The sequence below is a fragment of the Mercenaria mercenaria genome, chromosome 15 (genome assembly GCF_021730395.1).
Source record: "Mercenaria mercenaria strain notata chromosome 15, MADL_Memer_1, whole genome shotgun sequence".
Classification (NCBI taxonomy): Eukaryota; Metazoa; Mollusca; class Bivalvia; order Venerida; family Veneridae; genus Mercenaria; species Mercenaria mercenaria.
In genome coordinates, this window is record NC_069375.1 from 29,986,191 (window position 1) to 30,002,640 (window position 16,450).

Below are 16,450 nucleotides of genomic sequence, written 5' to 3' on the forward strand. Positions count from 1 at the left end.
GTACACGGTGGTTATTACATTTCGTTTGAGTGGAAAAACGTTTAGTGCAGACAACTGCGTACGAAGTAACAGGTAAGACGTAATAGCATTCAAATAATTTCGCAAATAATGACAGAGGTAGGAATACGAACATTTTATAGAACCCATTCTTCATTTTGAAATATTGTTTCATACCTTTTGACTAGTTCATCGTCCTGCAACACAAACATTCTTGTTAATTTTAGAATAATATCTACGGTAAGTCTGCAGTTCACGTGTATTTCTAAGTTTCTTGTATAACAGATCAAAACATACCATTGTTGTCTCTTGCTGGTTCCGCCCTGACTTGTATCACAATTGACGAGTTTTGATCAGTGACTAGATAAAAATCCCCGACCCCGTTGAAAGAATAACTCTTGCCATCCAGGGTCACTAGATGAGGATCGCCCGCGGCCTGGGCTGTAAATATAAAAACAGAGATGCATTATTACTCATTATAGCTCATATCTATATCTATCTATATATAGTAGAGAGAATTAATTAATACGAACTAAATCACCACCAATATACCAGACAATTACGGCAAAGCGCCTAGCAGTACAAACGAACACGCACATGCCACAGCAAGTCCACTAACCCATAAGATTAGTTCGATACTGCTTTATATACGAGCCCGAATGTACTACCATTCGTACTGGTTCAACATTTGCATATATATACTCAATCTCTGTTTTCATGTCTCACAAATCAGTAGTGACTTTTTAGTCTTATAACTGATTGGGACCAGAAAGCTAATTTTCTCTCTCTGAAAGTTAACTGGATCTCGAGGATACATTGAATATATATAGATAATTTGTGTTAAGGGATATAATTATATTCAGAACAGTTGACTTTCCATACGTGAGATCCGCTAATATACAAGTTCGCATTATAAATTATTATATAGTAGAGAGAATTAATTAATACGAACTAAATCACCACCACAATATACCAGACCAATTACGGCAAAGCGCCTAACAGTACAAACGAACACGCACATGCCACAGCAAGTCCACTAACCCAATGATACTGCTTTATATACGAGCCCGAATTGTACTACACATTCGTACTGGTTCAACATTTGCATATATATACTCAAATCTCTGTTTTCATGTCTCACAAATCAGTAGTGACTTTTTAGTCTTTATAACTGATTGGGACCAGAGAAGCTATATTTTCTCTCTCTGAAAGTTAACTGGATCTCGAAGATACATTGAATATATATAGATAATATATATATACAAGTTCTTGCCAAAATGACTCCTCAACAGCGTATGTATATGTGTGTAAACAATTGACATAAACACATAAAATACAAAGTGAAACAACGCATTGAGGACATAGTGGAACACCCCTTTGGAACGACCAGTGGTAAAAACAGCACTTCAACCGGTTAAATACCGTTTATTCCCGCAAGAGGAATCCCTTCAATTACAGGCACCATATAACACAAATACGTTTGTGCAAAAATGAATTCTTGTGCTTGGAAACAGTATTTAAAAACACTTGAAACCTTGACCTTGCTGATTTGTCAATGTCTTTGAATTTTAACACAAACTCGATACTATGTCTTCACAGCTAATTTCTATAGTATACTGATCAGGACCCAAAAACTTCTTAGGATGTTTGTGCTAATAAGCATCACATATTATGAATTTTTCTTGCATAGGTCACGTGCGTTGAAGTTCAATGACTTCTGAATGATAAAAATATGAACTTTCGAGAATTACTCAGCGTACCAAACAAACATGCATTGGACTGACGCATCTATCAAGTATTCTTAAATACAAAATATTAATGAGCATTTATGAATACGTTATGAGCAGTGTATAGGTTAACGTAAGCAATTTGCTGTACAGTGGGACGTTTAATATAATCTGAACTTAATTAACTATGCAACAGCAAGTCATCAAACAGCTTACTGGCATCTTTAATTAATTTTTAATTTTTTGCTATGAAAATTTATTTCCTTCATTATGATAATAAATCCGCCCTAATGTCACCATACCACGTTTTTATACCCATCAATTTGTTTAATGACTAAAACCTGTATCCTGCGTAAACATATTTCATTTTGAATACGATATATAAGATATAGTGGGGCCTCCGTGGCCGAGTGGTTAAGGTCGCTGACTTCAAATCACTTGCCCCTCATCGGTGTGGGTTCGAGCCTCACTCGGGGCGTTGAATTCTTCATGTGAGGAAGCCATCCAGCTGGCTTACGGATGGTCGGTGGTTCTACCCAGGTGCCCGCTCGTGGTGAAATAATGCATGGAGGGGGCACCTGGGGTCTTCCTCCACCACCAAAGCTGGAACGTCGCCATATGACCTTTAATTGTGTCGGTGCGACGTTAAACCCAACAAAATAAATAAATAAATAAGATATATAGTACAAACAGTGACAAGGGCTTCCTTGGCAGACTGGTCAAGGTCACAGTCTTTTAAACAACTGCTACTCGTTGCCATGAATTCGAAATCCCTCGCTGGATGTAAAATTCTTTCAAGCAAGGACGCCACCTATCTGACTGGAAACGGCCGGTAGGGGATTCAACCCAGGTACCCGCCCATGACTAATATAATCATGCTAGGAGGGGTATCTGATGTCTTTCTCAATTAAAAAAGCTGGAAAGTCGCCACATGACCTACTCTAAACCGTCGTGATTTAAAACCACACCAAACAAAAAGTATATACACTAGTTACCTATCACTTAATTTCATCACAAATACATCAACTGTTATGTATTGGGCGGGGTTCAATAAATTATCTACATTTTTTTTTGTATTAAAATACGTATTCAGTAAAGTTTATGCACATATACAATATTCTTCTGTTCCTATTAACTGCATAATTCATTTAGTCATTTTACTGTAAAATTCATCTTCAGATAAATTTCATTTTTCGAACATATTGATTCAGGGTTTTTTTTTATTCTATAGCAGAGGCCGAATATCGGCCTCGTCCCCCAGCCGAGGATTTCCCCCACAGCCAAGGATTTCCCCTACCGCAGTCGAAATTCCCCTACGTCCGAAATTCCCCCCTCCAAAATCGTAAACAAAGCAATGGAGATTACTCCCAGCGATTTTCCCGACCGAATATCGGACCCGTTCACAATTGCAGACGGTCTTTCACAATTTTCAATGGGTGTGGAAACCTTTAGAAATAGTAGAAAAATGTTTGAAGAGCGTTCAGTGGACCCGAGGTTCCGGTTTTGACCAGCGAAAATCGATAAAAACTCGTATCTGACCCGCACATAATATGCCGTGGGCGTCTGCTTGTCTCGCGGTAATACTCTTTGATGCGTAACGAGTTCGAAAGCTCTGCCCCTTGTCAATCAAAATCCCAGTGAACTTCATACTGTTTGTCGACACCAGCGTAAGTATGACAGTAGGCGGACCGTCGTATGTTAATTAGCTGCTGACAGATGTCAATCACGCCACGCGCCGACTGACACGTGGTTATCATAAGTATGTAATATAGATGATTGATAAACAATGCAGCGTCAGATTATTGTGTTTGTACCTCTTGTTAATTAGCGGTAACAGCTTATGCTGTATTGTGTAATATGTGTTGTTAATTTAAAGTAATTATTTTATGTGCTTGATTCGATTAAATAAGCCGGTCGGCCGTTACGCAAATTTATTATCTTTGCCGAGGTATTTTGCTAGAGCAAAATAAAATATAAATGTTTTAAGTAATCAGATATTATAAGTATGGAATAGTTCTGGTGAAAAGATGAAATTTAAAACGGGTATTTTATCAAGAATTTTTAATGTTTGCTTTCGTTTTTTTATATTTGTCACATGTTTTCGCGATCGTGATTTTCGGACTTTTTTTATCCTTTCTTACAAGATTTTCTAGTACAATTGAAATAAAAAGCCAACAAAAGTATGCATTTAATAATAATATGATGACTCTTGCAAAAGCAACTCTTATTTTAAAGCATTTTTTGTGAATAAAAGCATGTGACCTTTAAATATTCAATGATTTGAGCATTTCAACTCTCCCCACCCACCTTGTTACAATGATAAGTGAACATTAGTGCAAGTCCATCTATTGCTAAGTGACAGTGTGTATAGTTGCTAAAAGTTGCAAGAATATGTAATAAAAACATAGTTTAAAGTGTTTATTATGCATAATTGTAAATTCCCCCCTGAGTGAAAAAATTCCCCAAAACTGCTCGTCGCGCGCTATTTTCTTCCCCCAGTGACAGGCTGGGGCCTCTTCCCCCAGTCGTAAAAAAAACCCCTGTGATTAAAAACAAATTTACGGAAAATCTTCTAAGTAAGATACGCCTAATATATATTTTCTTTGTGGGAGCAGGGTCTGAGGGGTTAATCTCTTAACATGTTTTTTCTTCTTATTCTCTCGTTACATCAATACTCGTACGTCCTGTCAAATCATTTAATTTCGTGGGTATGTATTTTCGTGGATTCAGTCAAAGCGGCTATTTCCTAGTGGATTCGTGAATTTGAACTTTTTAAACATAAAATGAATGGGAATTTAACTTGTTCGTTGGAACTGAATTTAATCTCGTGCATTACTTCTCCCACAAAATCCTCGAAAGTTAGTCTCCAGCGACTATTTACGATCTCAATGAATTACAATAAACAAGTACCAACGCATTTATTGTATCCCTAGCTTCACTCATATACGGTTAGAAACAACAAATGCACAGAAACATTTTGAGTGACGATATAATTCCGGATATACTAACTGAATTGAAGGTGATACTAGTAAACCATGGATGAAAAATATAGGTCAAACGCTGAGGTATTAACTGTCTAAACTAAGAATAACTTAACCTCATATATTAGTAAACACTATAGTAATGGTGTTAAGATACTTCATGACTCTTAAAAACATTCTTAACTTAAAATGCTTCCTATGTTTTACTTCAATATGTGTCAACATTGACTGAACGTCTCAATCAAAATAAAACAAATCTTTCAAATAAATATGTCATAAATGTCATATTTATATAGCAGCATCAAAACGTATAACGTCGAGTTTTTTTAAAAATTGGTTAAAACCTTTTTTGTTTCGCTAATTTATTCAACCTCGACATAGAAAAGCGTTTCAGTGCATATACATTTGACCAATAATAGGAGAACCAGACAGTATTAAAATGACCTTACCCTGCTAAATTTCTATAATAAACTTGTCCATCTTTCAATATGGACAGTACCATTAACTGTTAAAAGTGGTGCTTACCTAAAAGATACTGACTGAATGGCGAACAGTACAGATCATGATCAGACTGCACAGATGTGTAGGCTGTTCATGATCTACAGTGGTCGCAAAGGCAGAATCAATCGTGTCCAGCATGATAACGGCTAAATAAGGTTTGTAACGCAATTAACTTTTACTTTATGCGATCTAGCATTTTACACATTATAAAACATTTCTTATCTAAATTGTGTCAAGTACAGCAAGGCACGTTTGTTCGCTGTGTTGAATTTTAATTGAAACGACACAATTCAGGTCATATGGCGAATGCTGGACGAAGGCCCCGGGTGCTCCTTTTTCAGTAAACAAGCTAGATGACTCCCACACGTGACGATACTAGATTGAACCCACAAAGATGAAGGACAAGTGACTCGACAAAGGATACCCTTATGTTCTTAAAACAAAGGTTGCGACAAGTCCACTTTTTAAGAATACGTTCTACGTAACTGATCTCAAAACGGTTCGAATACGATACACTTTTATCTTTATATGATGCTGACAATGTTTTATGAACGTCTGAGTGAATATCTATTTCTGTGCACAAAGAGATAAAACCATTTCTTTCAACATACACTTACGTACAGCTAATAAGAGCTGCCCTAACCCCTCCTCAACTTAGTCAACAGAACATCTCTAGCCCATTTCTTTCACTACAAGTAAGAACCCACTAGAAGTACCACATGGGCCAAAACTGCTCTGCTTAACTTGATAGTCTTAATTCATAAGTGCCAGGCAGCAAGAAAACTTTCTATAGTGTCCCATTTTTGATTCTTGGTATAATTATTCGGGGTCAGGGACAGACACAGTCTGATGACGGGTCTCTACTCTCTGAGGGTAGTGTATCTGTACTGACACTCGGCAATTTCCGTGTTTTCTCCGAGTGTGAGTTCGGCATTCTTCGGTCTTGCTATATTTACGTCCGAAAATGCCGAACTGCTAAGAGAAACTGCCGAACTGTAATTACTGGTCCACTACCTTAAAAAGAGTAGTTAACCCTTACCCTGCTAAATTTCTATAACGAACTTGTCCATCTTTTAATTTGGACAGTACCATTAACTGTTAAAAGGGGTGCTTACCATCAAGATACTGACTGAATGGCGAACAGTGCAGATCATGATCAGACTGCACGGATGTGCAGGCTGATCATGATCTACACTGGTCGCAAAGGTAAAATCAATCGTGTCCAGCATGGTAAGGGTTAATAAGCAAACTGGTAAAAACACTAGTAACAAACCTGGACTAGGCGGCTTATAATCTTGGCACGTAGTGGCAGGTCTATATTTGACAAATTCCTTTTTACAATGTTTATCTGAGTACTGACAACAGTGAAGTCTAGGGAGAAGGTCTGACTCGAAGTAAGAGAAGAAAGGCACTGCTGTATATCCCTGAGCTCGATAGTGGTACCGCTGGTGTGTCCCTGATCCTGGGTACTTACGGACGTCCATTAGATTCCCTTGCTTGTTGTAGCAACATGTTGTACCGCTTCCATCCACACTAAAGATGCCAGAAATAAAATGTTAATATTATACTAGACAAGCTACATCAGCAAAGTGACGGTCAATTATCATGCAACTACTGCTTTGTTATGCTTTCAATCCCAATATTCAAAACGCGATATTCGGCAGTATCACAATATTATAATATGAGCCGCGCCATGAGAAAACCAATATAGTGGCTTTGTGACCAGCATGGATCCAGACCAGCCTGCGCATCCGCGCAGTCTGGTCAGGATCCATGCTGTTCGCTAACGGTTTCTCTAATTACAATAGGCTTTGAAAGCGAACAGCATGGATCCTGACCAGACTGCGCGGATGCGCAGGCTGGTCTGGATCCATGCTGGTCGCAAACGAACTATGTTGGTTTTCTCATGTCGCGGCTCATATATCGAAAATAATGTTAGAAAAATTTTCAGAAATTATGTAGTATTTAAAGACGTGCCACAGCTGAGGAAGCAAATTAGTCGTACTTTACATATGTTTTTTTAATGATATTAAGTGTGCGCTATCTGAAAAAGCTAATTTTAAGATAGTTATCTCCCTTATACTGTTTTAACAGTTTATAAGCGCGCGCTTACTAAATCTGCAAGATCATGGTTATAAATAATGTATGGCCTTTATTGAGCAGTTTAAGTGTAGCTGATATCAGGTTGGGTACTTAAAATCGTAGATAATAAGACTATCTTACCTTCTTAAATTTCTTCTATAGCACTTATGAGCATTTGGATTATATACACAATTTGTATTAACACTAGATTTGTCTATATCACAGAGAGGGTCCTTCTGGAAATGTCCAGAGTCATTTCCCGCCATTGATGCGATGCACGGGCAACTTGGCGGGTTTAAAGTAATTGGTGGGAAATTTTGTTCACTATTTAACCAATCTTCACACCACTGTTCCGAGTATATTGAATTCGAACTCTTCCATCGAACCGGAAACACATCCGACCAAATACAAACAGGCAATCTGCAGAAGAAATGTTTGCATTCATTTTTATATGCAGCGGTCATTTTTCTACACAAACATATTTCAACTTCAATGTTTTACACTTAAATTTCATTATAAGTAATGCTATGTAACAAATCTGTGTCTAATGAAAATGGTTTTTTATCAACCAAATGAGCCTTATAAAATTGTCTTGGACTATATAAAATTGCGAAAAAGGGTTCACACTTTATTTATATCATTATAATATATCAAGACCCTATTCAGCACGCGCTCCATGTGGTTCTGAGACAATCTATGTATGAAAAGAATTGGAACCACTCCCTTACCCTTGCATGATCGTAAGAGGCGACTAATAGGGTCTTAACACCTGGTTTTGCTGTAACTCTGTGATTCCAGCAGGTATGCAAATTTTGATTCCATACCTCATGTTTTTATTTCGATGTAAATGAGATGTGAAACCAAAATTTGTAGTCCTGTTTGGCGCCATATAACCTATACTGTGTTGGTACGCCGTAAAAACCCAAATAAATAAATAAACTATTCAGCACGCAGACAAGCAATTACAGACTAGGTATAGGGTCAACAAAGGCAAAACAATACCCTAATATTAAAGACTCACGTTTTCGGATGGTGTTCATCCATCCAACACAGACGCATGACTAGACTATCCACTCCTACACGTGAATTTAACTTCAACTTCTGTGTGTCTATCATTTCTGACAATAACTTAAAAGTATATGTCTCTGTCAGAAGTCCACTATAATTTTGCACAATTTCAAAACGAGGCTCTTCTTCGTCGATCTAAAAATAGAAATAACTTTTGTCTAAGGCGTGCGCTGATTAATAAATTAGCGAATGGTTTCCAATTTAAATTTCTCACGAGAAACAAAGCCAATCCTAGAAATCTTAAAATTCCACTGTTACTGACAAAAAATAAAAGTTAACAAAATATTTTATGATAATGAAGTCGAAACAAAAACCGGCTTTCAAAGCAAACTTGAAAGAAGACTGAATCATGCAAATCTTAAAATTTCAAGAAATATATTTCCCTGAAGCAACATTTATAACAGCACTGTTTGCATAAAATACTCCTATAGTTCAAAGCGGAACATCATTTAAACAGGAATTTAAAACGCAAACAATAAATTAAATATCAGTTTTATATGGACCAATAGCTTCCAGAGAATTCATTAGAAATCCTAATAAGAAAACCGAGTCTGATTCATTCTGCGGTTCGTTTCCAAGTTGATTTTCAATTTCTCAGTATGCATTTAAAACATAAACATTTGAAGGTCGGTAATACCCAGTAACATCTACTGTATTAAGATACCACTACAGACAAATTTATATTTGCATAATCCAGTAGACGAGTGGAATATTAAAACAGTCAAAGATCAAATGATTCGTGATCATAAGTCAATATTTAACAGAAAACATTTGAACATCATACCATTGTAATGTAGGCTAAAGTAGAAAGATAAACTTACAAGCGTTTATGAGAATGACTATATGATTTTATGTCTTTTGACCTATAATTTAACCCGATATTTGAGAAAAGCTCATACAGTTTATAAGTATGTGAATATTTGAATCTTGTTAATAAATCTTGTTTTACAGATTTCAGATTTTCTTTCAGTACTATAACATGATTAGATTTTTTTCGGCGCTATTTTAAAGCATGCATCTTTTACAATTGTTACGGCCATTTTTGAGCCCCAAGAAAAATGTTTTATAACACGCTAAAAACTGGATTTCAGCCTATGAACTTAAAAGCATTAGAACCGATGTAGAAAGGTCAAATTTCCAGTTCATCATAATATTATGAACTGTATTTAAACAAAATTATGATATAAACACATAGTGCGTGTGCACTGTGCTGTAGTGGCGTGCTTACGCCGATTTCATCATAGTGTCCAAGCTAAGCTGTATAAACGGATGTATACTTACATGAGCTATATAACCTAAAACGTCCAATGTTTTTTCTTTATGTCTAGGGGCGGAGTTTAGGTCCCAGCTCACAGTTACTTTCTTATTGAGATCCCATTTCGTGACTTGTTGACGGACTATTTTTGCTGGTATATTCATTATGTTTTCTAGAATAAAAAGAAAAAATTGTAAAGATATAACACAAATGAGCCGCTCCATGAGAAAACCAACATAGTGAGTTTGCGACCAGCATGGATCCAGACCAGCCTGCGCATCCGCGCAGTCTGGTCAGGATCCATGCTGTTCGCTTTCAAAGCCTATTGCAATTAGAGAAACCGTCAGCGAACAGCATGGATCCTGACCAGACTGCGCGGATGCGCAGGCTGGTCTGGATCCATGCTGGTCGCACACACACTATGTTGGTTTTCTCTTGGTGCGGCTCATAACACAATTAACGTTCGATCCTTATACTTCGTAAATTGGGGTTTCATTTCAATCTAATGGGCTAAAATGATTGAATTAAGACTTTCGAAAGTATTTTGAATACTTTTATATCTTCTATATTGTGTAACCTGCAGTCAAACTTAAGTCACAAAACTTTGAAGAAAACAAAAACAATTTAAACTTCGGTTACAGCTTATTTGCTCGAACTTCTCCCCCACATATCCTAGTTAGTATAAAAACATATAGGAAATAATAGTTTCTACGCCAAACTATAATTTACACAAGATATTATATTTTTTCTCAATTCGGACACTCTCGGGCAAGTCATTTGATATATACTTTGAGTTTCATAAGGTTAAATAAATAAGGTTAAATAAAACAAATGCGATCCCTATTTAAAGTACATTAAACATTACTTAACATATTTTGAACGTCAAGAAATTCAAATTCTTACTATCACCTAGAAAACCTATAGAATGATGAGTAATACAGTTTATTAGATATAAAAATCAAGAAAAAAGACTAAATTTATTTTCTATTGATAAGAAGTTGTAATATTTTGTACACGAGCAATACTGTATCACTGATAGGAAAAGGAAAAGATAAATAAAATATCACTAGAATCGTTTTAAACAACACGGTCAATTTTTATACTTGCATAAATATAAAGATATCAGAAAGGGGGACAACCCTATATCAGAAAGGTGGACAACCCTATATCGGAATAGTGGACAACTCTTACCGCTAGTGATCGTTGTTGAATATTCCCACCGTTCACCGTTTTGGAGAAAATCGAAGGTTAAATCTCCCGTTCTGAATAAGCTTGGTATCACGCACAACGCTGACTGATCCTGAATCACGTGACAATTGAACTCTAAATTTAACTCCCTGATACGTGCCTTGACTTCTGTGACTTCAGACAAACAAGGGCCGGTAACTCTAATTGCTTCTCTTCCCAGCATAGATACGGAAGACGGAAAAATTTCTATTTTCTCTGAAAGAAAGTAATAGAAAACAGGTTTGAATTCATTTCATTTTTTACAAAAGCGTTACGCATTGATTCATTTTAACTATGGACCTGCTAAGCTTCTTTTAGAAGTTTAGTAACAGGTAAAAAAATCTAAATACTGTTAAGAATTTGCAACTTGAAACAAATTAATTCTATCACATGTGGTAAAGATTAAGTGTTTTTTTTTTCAATTTGTTTTGCAAAATAAACATCTAAAAAGTCCACACAAACATGCTTAATGTTATGGTTGGTGAATTTTTTGTACTTAGTATCTAATGGGAGTGACACTATGAAAACTAGATATATTTATTTAGATACTCAGTTTACATTCGTATCTAAATTGTACAACCCTTTTCGCTTTTGTAAATACAAAACACGTGTCAGTAGCTAATATATCTTCCTAAACGTAATTATAATAATTCACATTATGTCTATCATTACGCGTGTTGGTAAGCGAGCCTTTAAAATACCGCGGTTACCTGGCTGTGAGACTAGGAAATATAACACCTGTTGAACTTGGGCGTATTTCAGACCGTGTATGATTTTCCTATTACGTTTTGATAACCTCCCGAGATTATGTTCTCTCTCCTTGATAATATTTATAATACATGTCCTACACTATCCGACGAACGTTACGATATCCGGAGAAAAAACTAGCCTAAAAATATTATGTAATTAATTATGACAAGGCCGTGGTTTGTGGTACCCAAATGGTGCAAAAACTTTTGCACACAGTCTATTTTTTCCATGTTATTTGTTGTACCTCATTTACAAGTCCATTTTAAAGGTTCAATCATTGTAAAGGTGTAAAAATCTTTAAGTTCAAGTATGAATGTGTACATACAAAAATTGTTAAATCTTATAATGATTCTAAATGTATATTTGGATAACCCTCCATGCTTTATGCTTAGAAATGCTAGGAGCATATGAAAATCAGACATTAGCAATATCTTTTGGAAAGAAAGACCTTTCTGTGTATTTTCAATGACGATTGCAACATAACAGATCATTCGTTTACTAGACATATTCACCCTTAAATCATTAGCAGGCATTTCAACGTATCTTTCGAAGGTAAGTGTAGAACCTAAACATACAGGTAAAGCCGCCAAAGATATTAAAGAACAACGTCTTAGAAATAATGACAGGAATAGATCATTCCTGCTATTTATAGAACATTTTATGATAGATTGCATTGAATACGTTGATTTATTAATCATTGCTTTTCTGTTCCAGGTTTAAGAGAGAACGCTGAGCTGTAATATTCCTTCTCAGAAGATCAAAAACTAAATTAACAATGAATTAATACTTAATCATCAATATTTCATAAAAATCATTCACAATGGAACTTTTTGTGTTTTCTCGTTTATCTTCTGACGCAAAACGGCTGCCGTTGAGTTTCCTATCATGAATTATATTCGAAATATTTGAATCAGTTTCTTATCGATAAAGAAGAAAAGATTGTGTTTATATCCTAGCATAGCTTCTTTGTTTTTAATGTGGGGGTGGGGGTGTATTGTTAATTTAAAACAAAATTCGAGAAAAGAACGTTAAGACAAATGTGGCCCAAACTGCACACCTATATATAGTCGGACCTGTCCCGTATAAGCTTCAAATTAATTTCCAAAAAAAAGTATGTATATTTTATAGTGTGAGAATAGACGCGAACAATGGAAAAGAGTCTCATAACCATTTAGGGGCCTGCTCTTAGACCCGGCCGTCTTAAATCTACTATGTCCCGTATAGTGTGCTACAAAGTCAGCGCTTCTTTCAAGATTTTTTAGACAGTTCTAATGTAAAATTACTCAACTAAACAGTAGTGCACTCACTTCAATTGATATTAGGCGAACTGTGCAAAATTAAGCGCACAGACCCATATTTTTATTTAGCCACATGGTTAAAACCAGGTAAATCAACATCTATGAAAAAATCATTCAAATCTACATTGTGGAACTTTTTCTCATAAAAGCTCTTTAAGAAAACTGATTGAGGACCAATATTTTTTAAATTGCCCTAACAAAACCAAGCACACGATCCCATCTTTCGCATACAATGATGCTTTGAGAAAAAATATGGCTGATTGAAATTTTACATTACATGTATATAACAATATGCGTTTCAAACTTACATAACGTCCGGAAAATTCAAAGGCGGAATCAATTAAATAGTCCGCAATCATTTAGAGAATCGTATTAAATGTATCAACTGAGATAGAAAAAGACGGTCGAAATCACTTCTGAAATATTCCTCTCACACTTAAAATTCAAGACATAGTATCTATGTGTACCAGTAAAATGCATTCATATCAATTGAATCCAGATAAACTAAAATTGAATGGACATCATTTGTCAAGCACTGTATACAAAATGAGCCGCACCATAAGAAAACCAACATAGTGCATTTGCGACCAGCATCCGCGCAGTCTGGTCAGGATCCATGCTGTTCGCTTTCAAAGCCTACTGCAATTAGAGAAACCGTTAGCGAGCAGCATGCATGGATCCATGCTGGTCGCAAATGCAAAATGTTGGTTTCTCTCATGGTGCGGCTCAGATGTACTCATCGAAGAAAATGCCTTACCGCCACCGCAACTTTGATCGTCAACTGTGCCGTCAAGTCGGAAAATGTATTTTCCTGGTATACCGATATTACTCCGTCTACCAATGTTTATTATTTCGTCTGTACCAGAGTACTCGAGCAAGTAATACTGCTGTAGGTCACCTGACGAGAAGCCAACCTATGGAACAGAAGAAAACATATAACAGATGCATGGGAACGAAATTTGCCTTACCGAGGAGATATGTACTCAAAATGGAAACAGATTTAAGGCAGAGAAAAACATTTTAATTGATGAAGTTAATAATGTGGTGGTTTCAAATTTAATTCAAGGAATCTAGCTTCCAGAAACTTGTCAAGAAAGCACTTGTCGTGAACTTGGCTTTCGGAGAGCATTGTTTTAGAAGTTTGTTTTATATATATAACCCTTTGTTCTACTGTGGTCTAAAACATGATAGGAAACGCCAAGTCAATGCTTCATGTAAAATATATTACTCTAAGCCATCAGCTTTTGGTGAAAAATCTATGTCAAAAGTGTTAATGTTTATTTCTGTATTGTTATCGACCTTATGGTAATTAAAACCAGTCCAGTGAAATCATAAGAACAGACTTGAGAAAGGTCCATGCAGGGACGCCCCTGACTTAGTCTGGTGAATATCCAACTTTAAGTTTATCAGAAGAAGTTATTTCAGGTAAGATGGACGACTGGCGACGGATCACACGCTTTCATGCTAAGGTTAGCTAAGATCAACAGTAGCTTTGTATGAAAAGTATGAATGTACTTTTAAATAATTTACCGAATTACTCTAACATTTTTGCACGAATCACTTCAAAAGAAGCTATGTCAGGCAGACGAACGCTGAATCTAGTTATTTATATCATCTCAAAGAAGCAACATTTAAAAACACGTTAAAATGTTTTAACCATTATCTCAATCAACGTTACGCCCTTCCAAGAAAAACATTTCCACCAATAAAAACACAGACGGTAAAGTGCGATGATGCGGTGTTGATCGTATCTCTCGTGTGTTAATCGTCCCAATGGTTTTTACTCTTATTATAAAAGTATAAAAGGAAGGGTGTTTCCTCTATTATCAACAACCTACATATAAACAAAAGTATGCAACAAAGCGCGTGAACTTGTTCAGTTTCTTCCTCATATTATTATAAAGGCAATATAGGCTCTTCAAAGTATAACACTTCTTGTATAATGACCATTGCCGAGTGGCCACTTATTTTGCAGACGGTATTATCTAAATCTTGAGACACTAAAAACAAAACTTAAGTAGCCCATTTTAGATCAGATCAGAAGTGGACATCACGGGTTGACGCTGGTTAGTACGCCGATCAATGTCCGGCACAGAAGTAAATAGAAAGAAAAAAGTCAAACCAATGAACTTAGGACTGTCAGTAAGTGACGTTTATTTCAGCAGAGAAAAAGAAAATATTTACAGCCCATAAAACAATTACTTGTCCATGCACGCTGGCCAGTGTATACGAGGCTGTCTGTAGAAAAACTTGATTAACTGTTTCATTACAAGGAAGCGTTTTCAAAGTAGCTATGTTTGACTTTGCACCATTAAAATGATATTAAATAAAAAGTAAACAAATTTTTTTAAGTCGACGTTGGCGCGTATAAAATACTTCTATTATCAATCCGATTTCCGATAGATCCCTAACCCTTACCCTGCTAAATTTCTATAATGAACTTGTCCATCTTTCAATTTGGACACGGTACCATTAACTGTAAATAGTAGTGCATACCAAAAATATACTGACTGAATGGCGGACAGTGAAGATTATGATCCGAGTTTCAGACTGCACGGATGTGCAGGCTGATCATGATCTATACTGATCAGTCGTGTCCAGCATGGTAAGGGTTAATTCAGATACAAATTACATTTAACTCACGAACTTGCATGCAGGTATATGTATCTTTATTTTCTATTTAACCTAAGTTATTATAATCAATCATAGGACATTGATATTTGCAATAAAAAATATTGCAGTATTTTTACAATGTTCACCTTTGATTTTTATTTTAAATGTGTGTAAAACAATTCATATGAACAGATCCGTTTCTTACCTATCACATAACCGGATAGCTTGAAAATAATACATGTTAACTTCTTTTTTTTCAGTATAATCATCTGATAAGAAAATGCATAATACATGCATGCAGCGCATGGGGTCAAAATCTACAGTGTATTTGCCTTACAAAGTTTGACAAGTAAGTTCAGCCCAGTAATTAAAAGTCTATATCGGTATATATACTATACAATGTATACATAACCACACTGGAGCTGATTAGCAATGATTTATATCAGTACAATCACTCGGGCAGAAAACATTTCTACGGCTCCACCTATCTCATGCCTATGACTTCTTTATGTGAATGCATTTATATGGATGAATCAGATATTAATTCACATTAAGTATAATACAGTGTACTATGTAAGACGTAGACTAGTGTGCGTTAACTCAGCCAGCTAAACTTTTCATTCTCAACCTCTGAATTATGTAGAGAAGTTGGCAGTTACTTGCGGAGTTCAGCCTCTAGGAACACTGATTAGGCTAACTGCACGCCGTAACATGACTCAAATACTTTTGAAAAAGCGGCGCTAACGTAGTATTTCTAAAAATCGAGGGATGGAAGCAAACAGAGTGGTTTAAGAGCAGTTTAATTTAATTAAAGAAGCTGGTGGACTTCCCTCGTAGGTCTCAAATTCAAACGTACAGGGACCCTTAAGTTTTAGGTGGTAGGGAGGGGGTGCAGAGAGAAAGAAATACTGTTAGCCTAATTGATCGCTGCATATCTACTGAATTTTTTTA

At 36.0% G+C, this 16,450-nt stretch overlaps 1 protein-coding gene across 1 annotated transcript in view; it reads right to left on the bottom strand.

Annotated features, from left to right (window-relative positions):
* LOC123549941 (sushi domain-containing protein 2-like) overlaps positions 1–16,450 on the bottom strand; it is a 57,780-nt gene that overhangs the window by 7,849 nt on the left and 33,481 nt on the right. The window contains exons 4-10 of the mRNA XM_045338386.2: positions 13,644–13,800; positions 10,803–11,054; positions 9,638–9,783; positions 8,310–8,491; positions 7,430–7,708; positions 6,480–6,739; positions 295–438 (exon numbers count right to left, since the gene is read on the bottom strand). Of these exons, the coding sequence (XP_045194321.2) occupies positions 295–438; positions 6,480–6,739; positions 7,430–7,708; positions 8,310–8,491; positions 9,638–9,783; positions 10,803–11,054; positions 13,644–13,800 (1,420 nt within the window). The remainder of the gene's footprint in view (positions 1–294; positions 439–6,479; positions 6,740–7,429; positions 7,709–8,309; positions 8,492–9,637; positions 9,784–10,802; positions 11,055–13,643; positions 13,801–16,450) is intronic.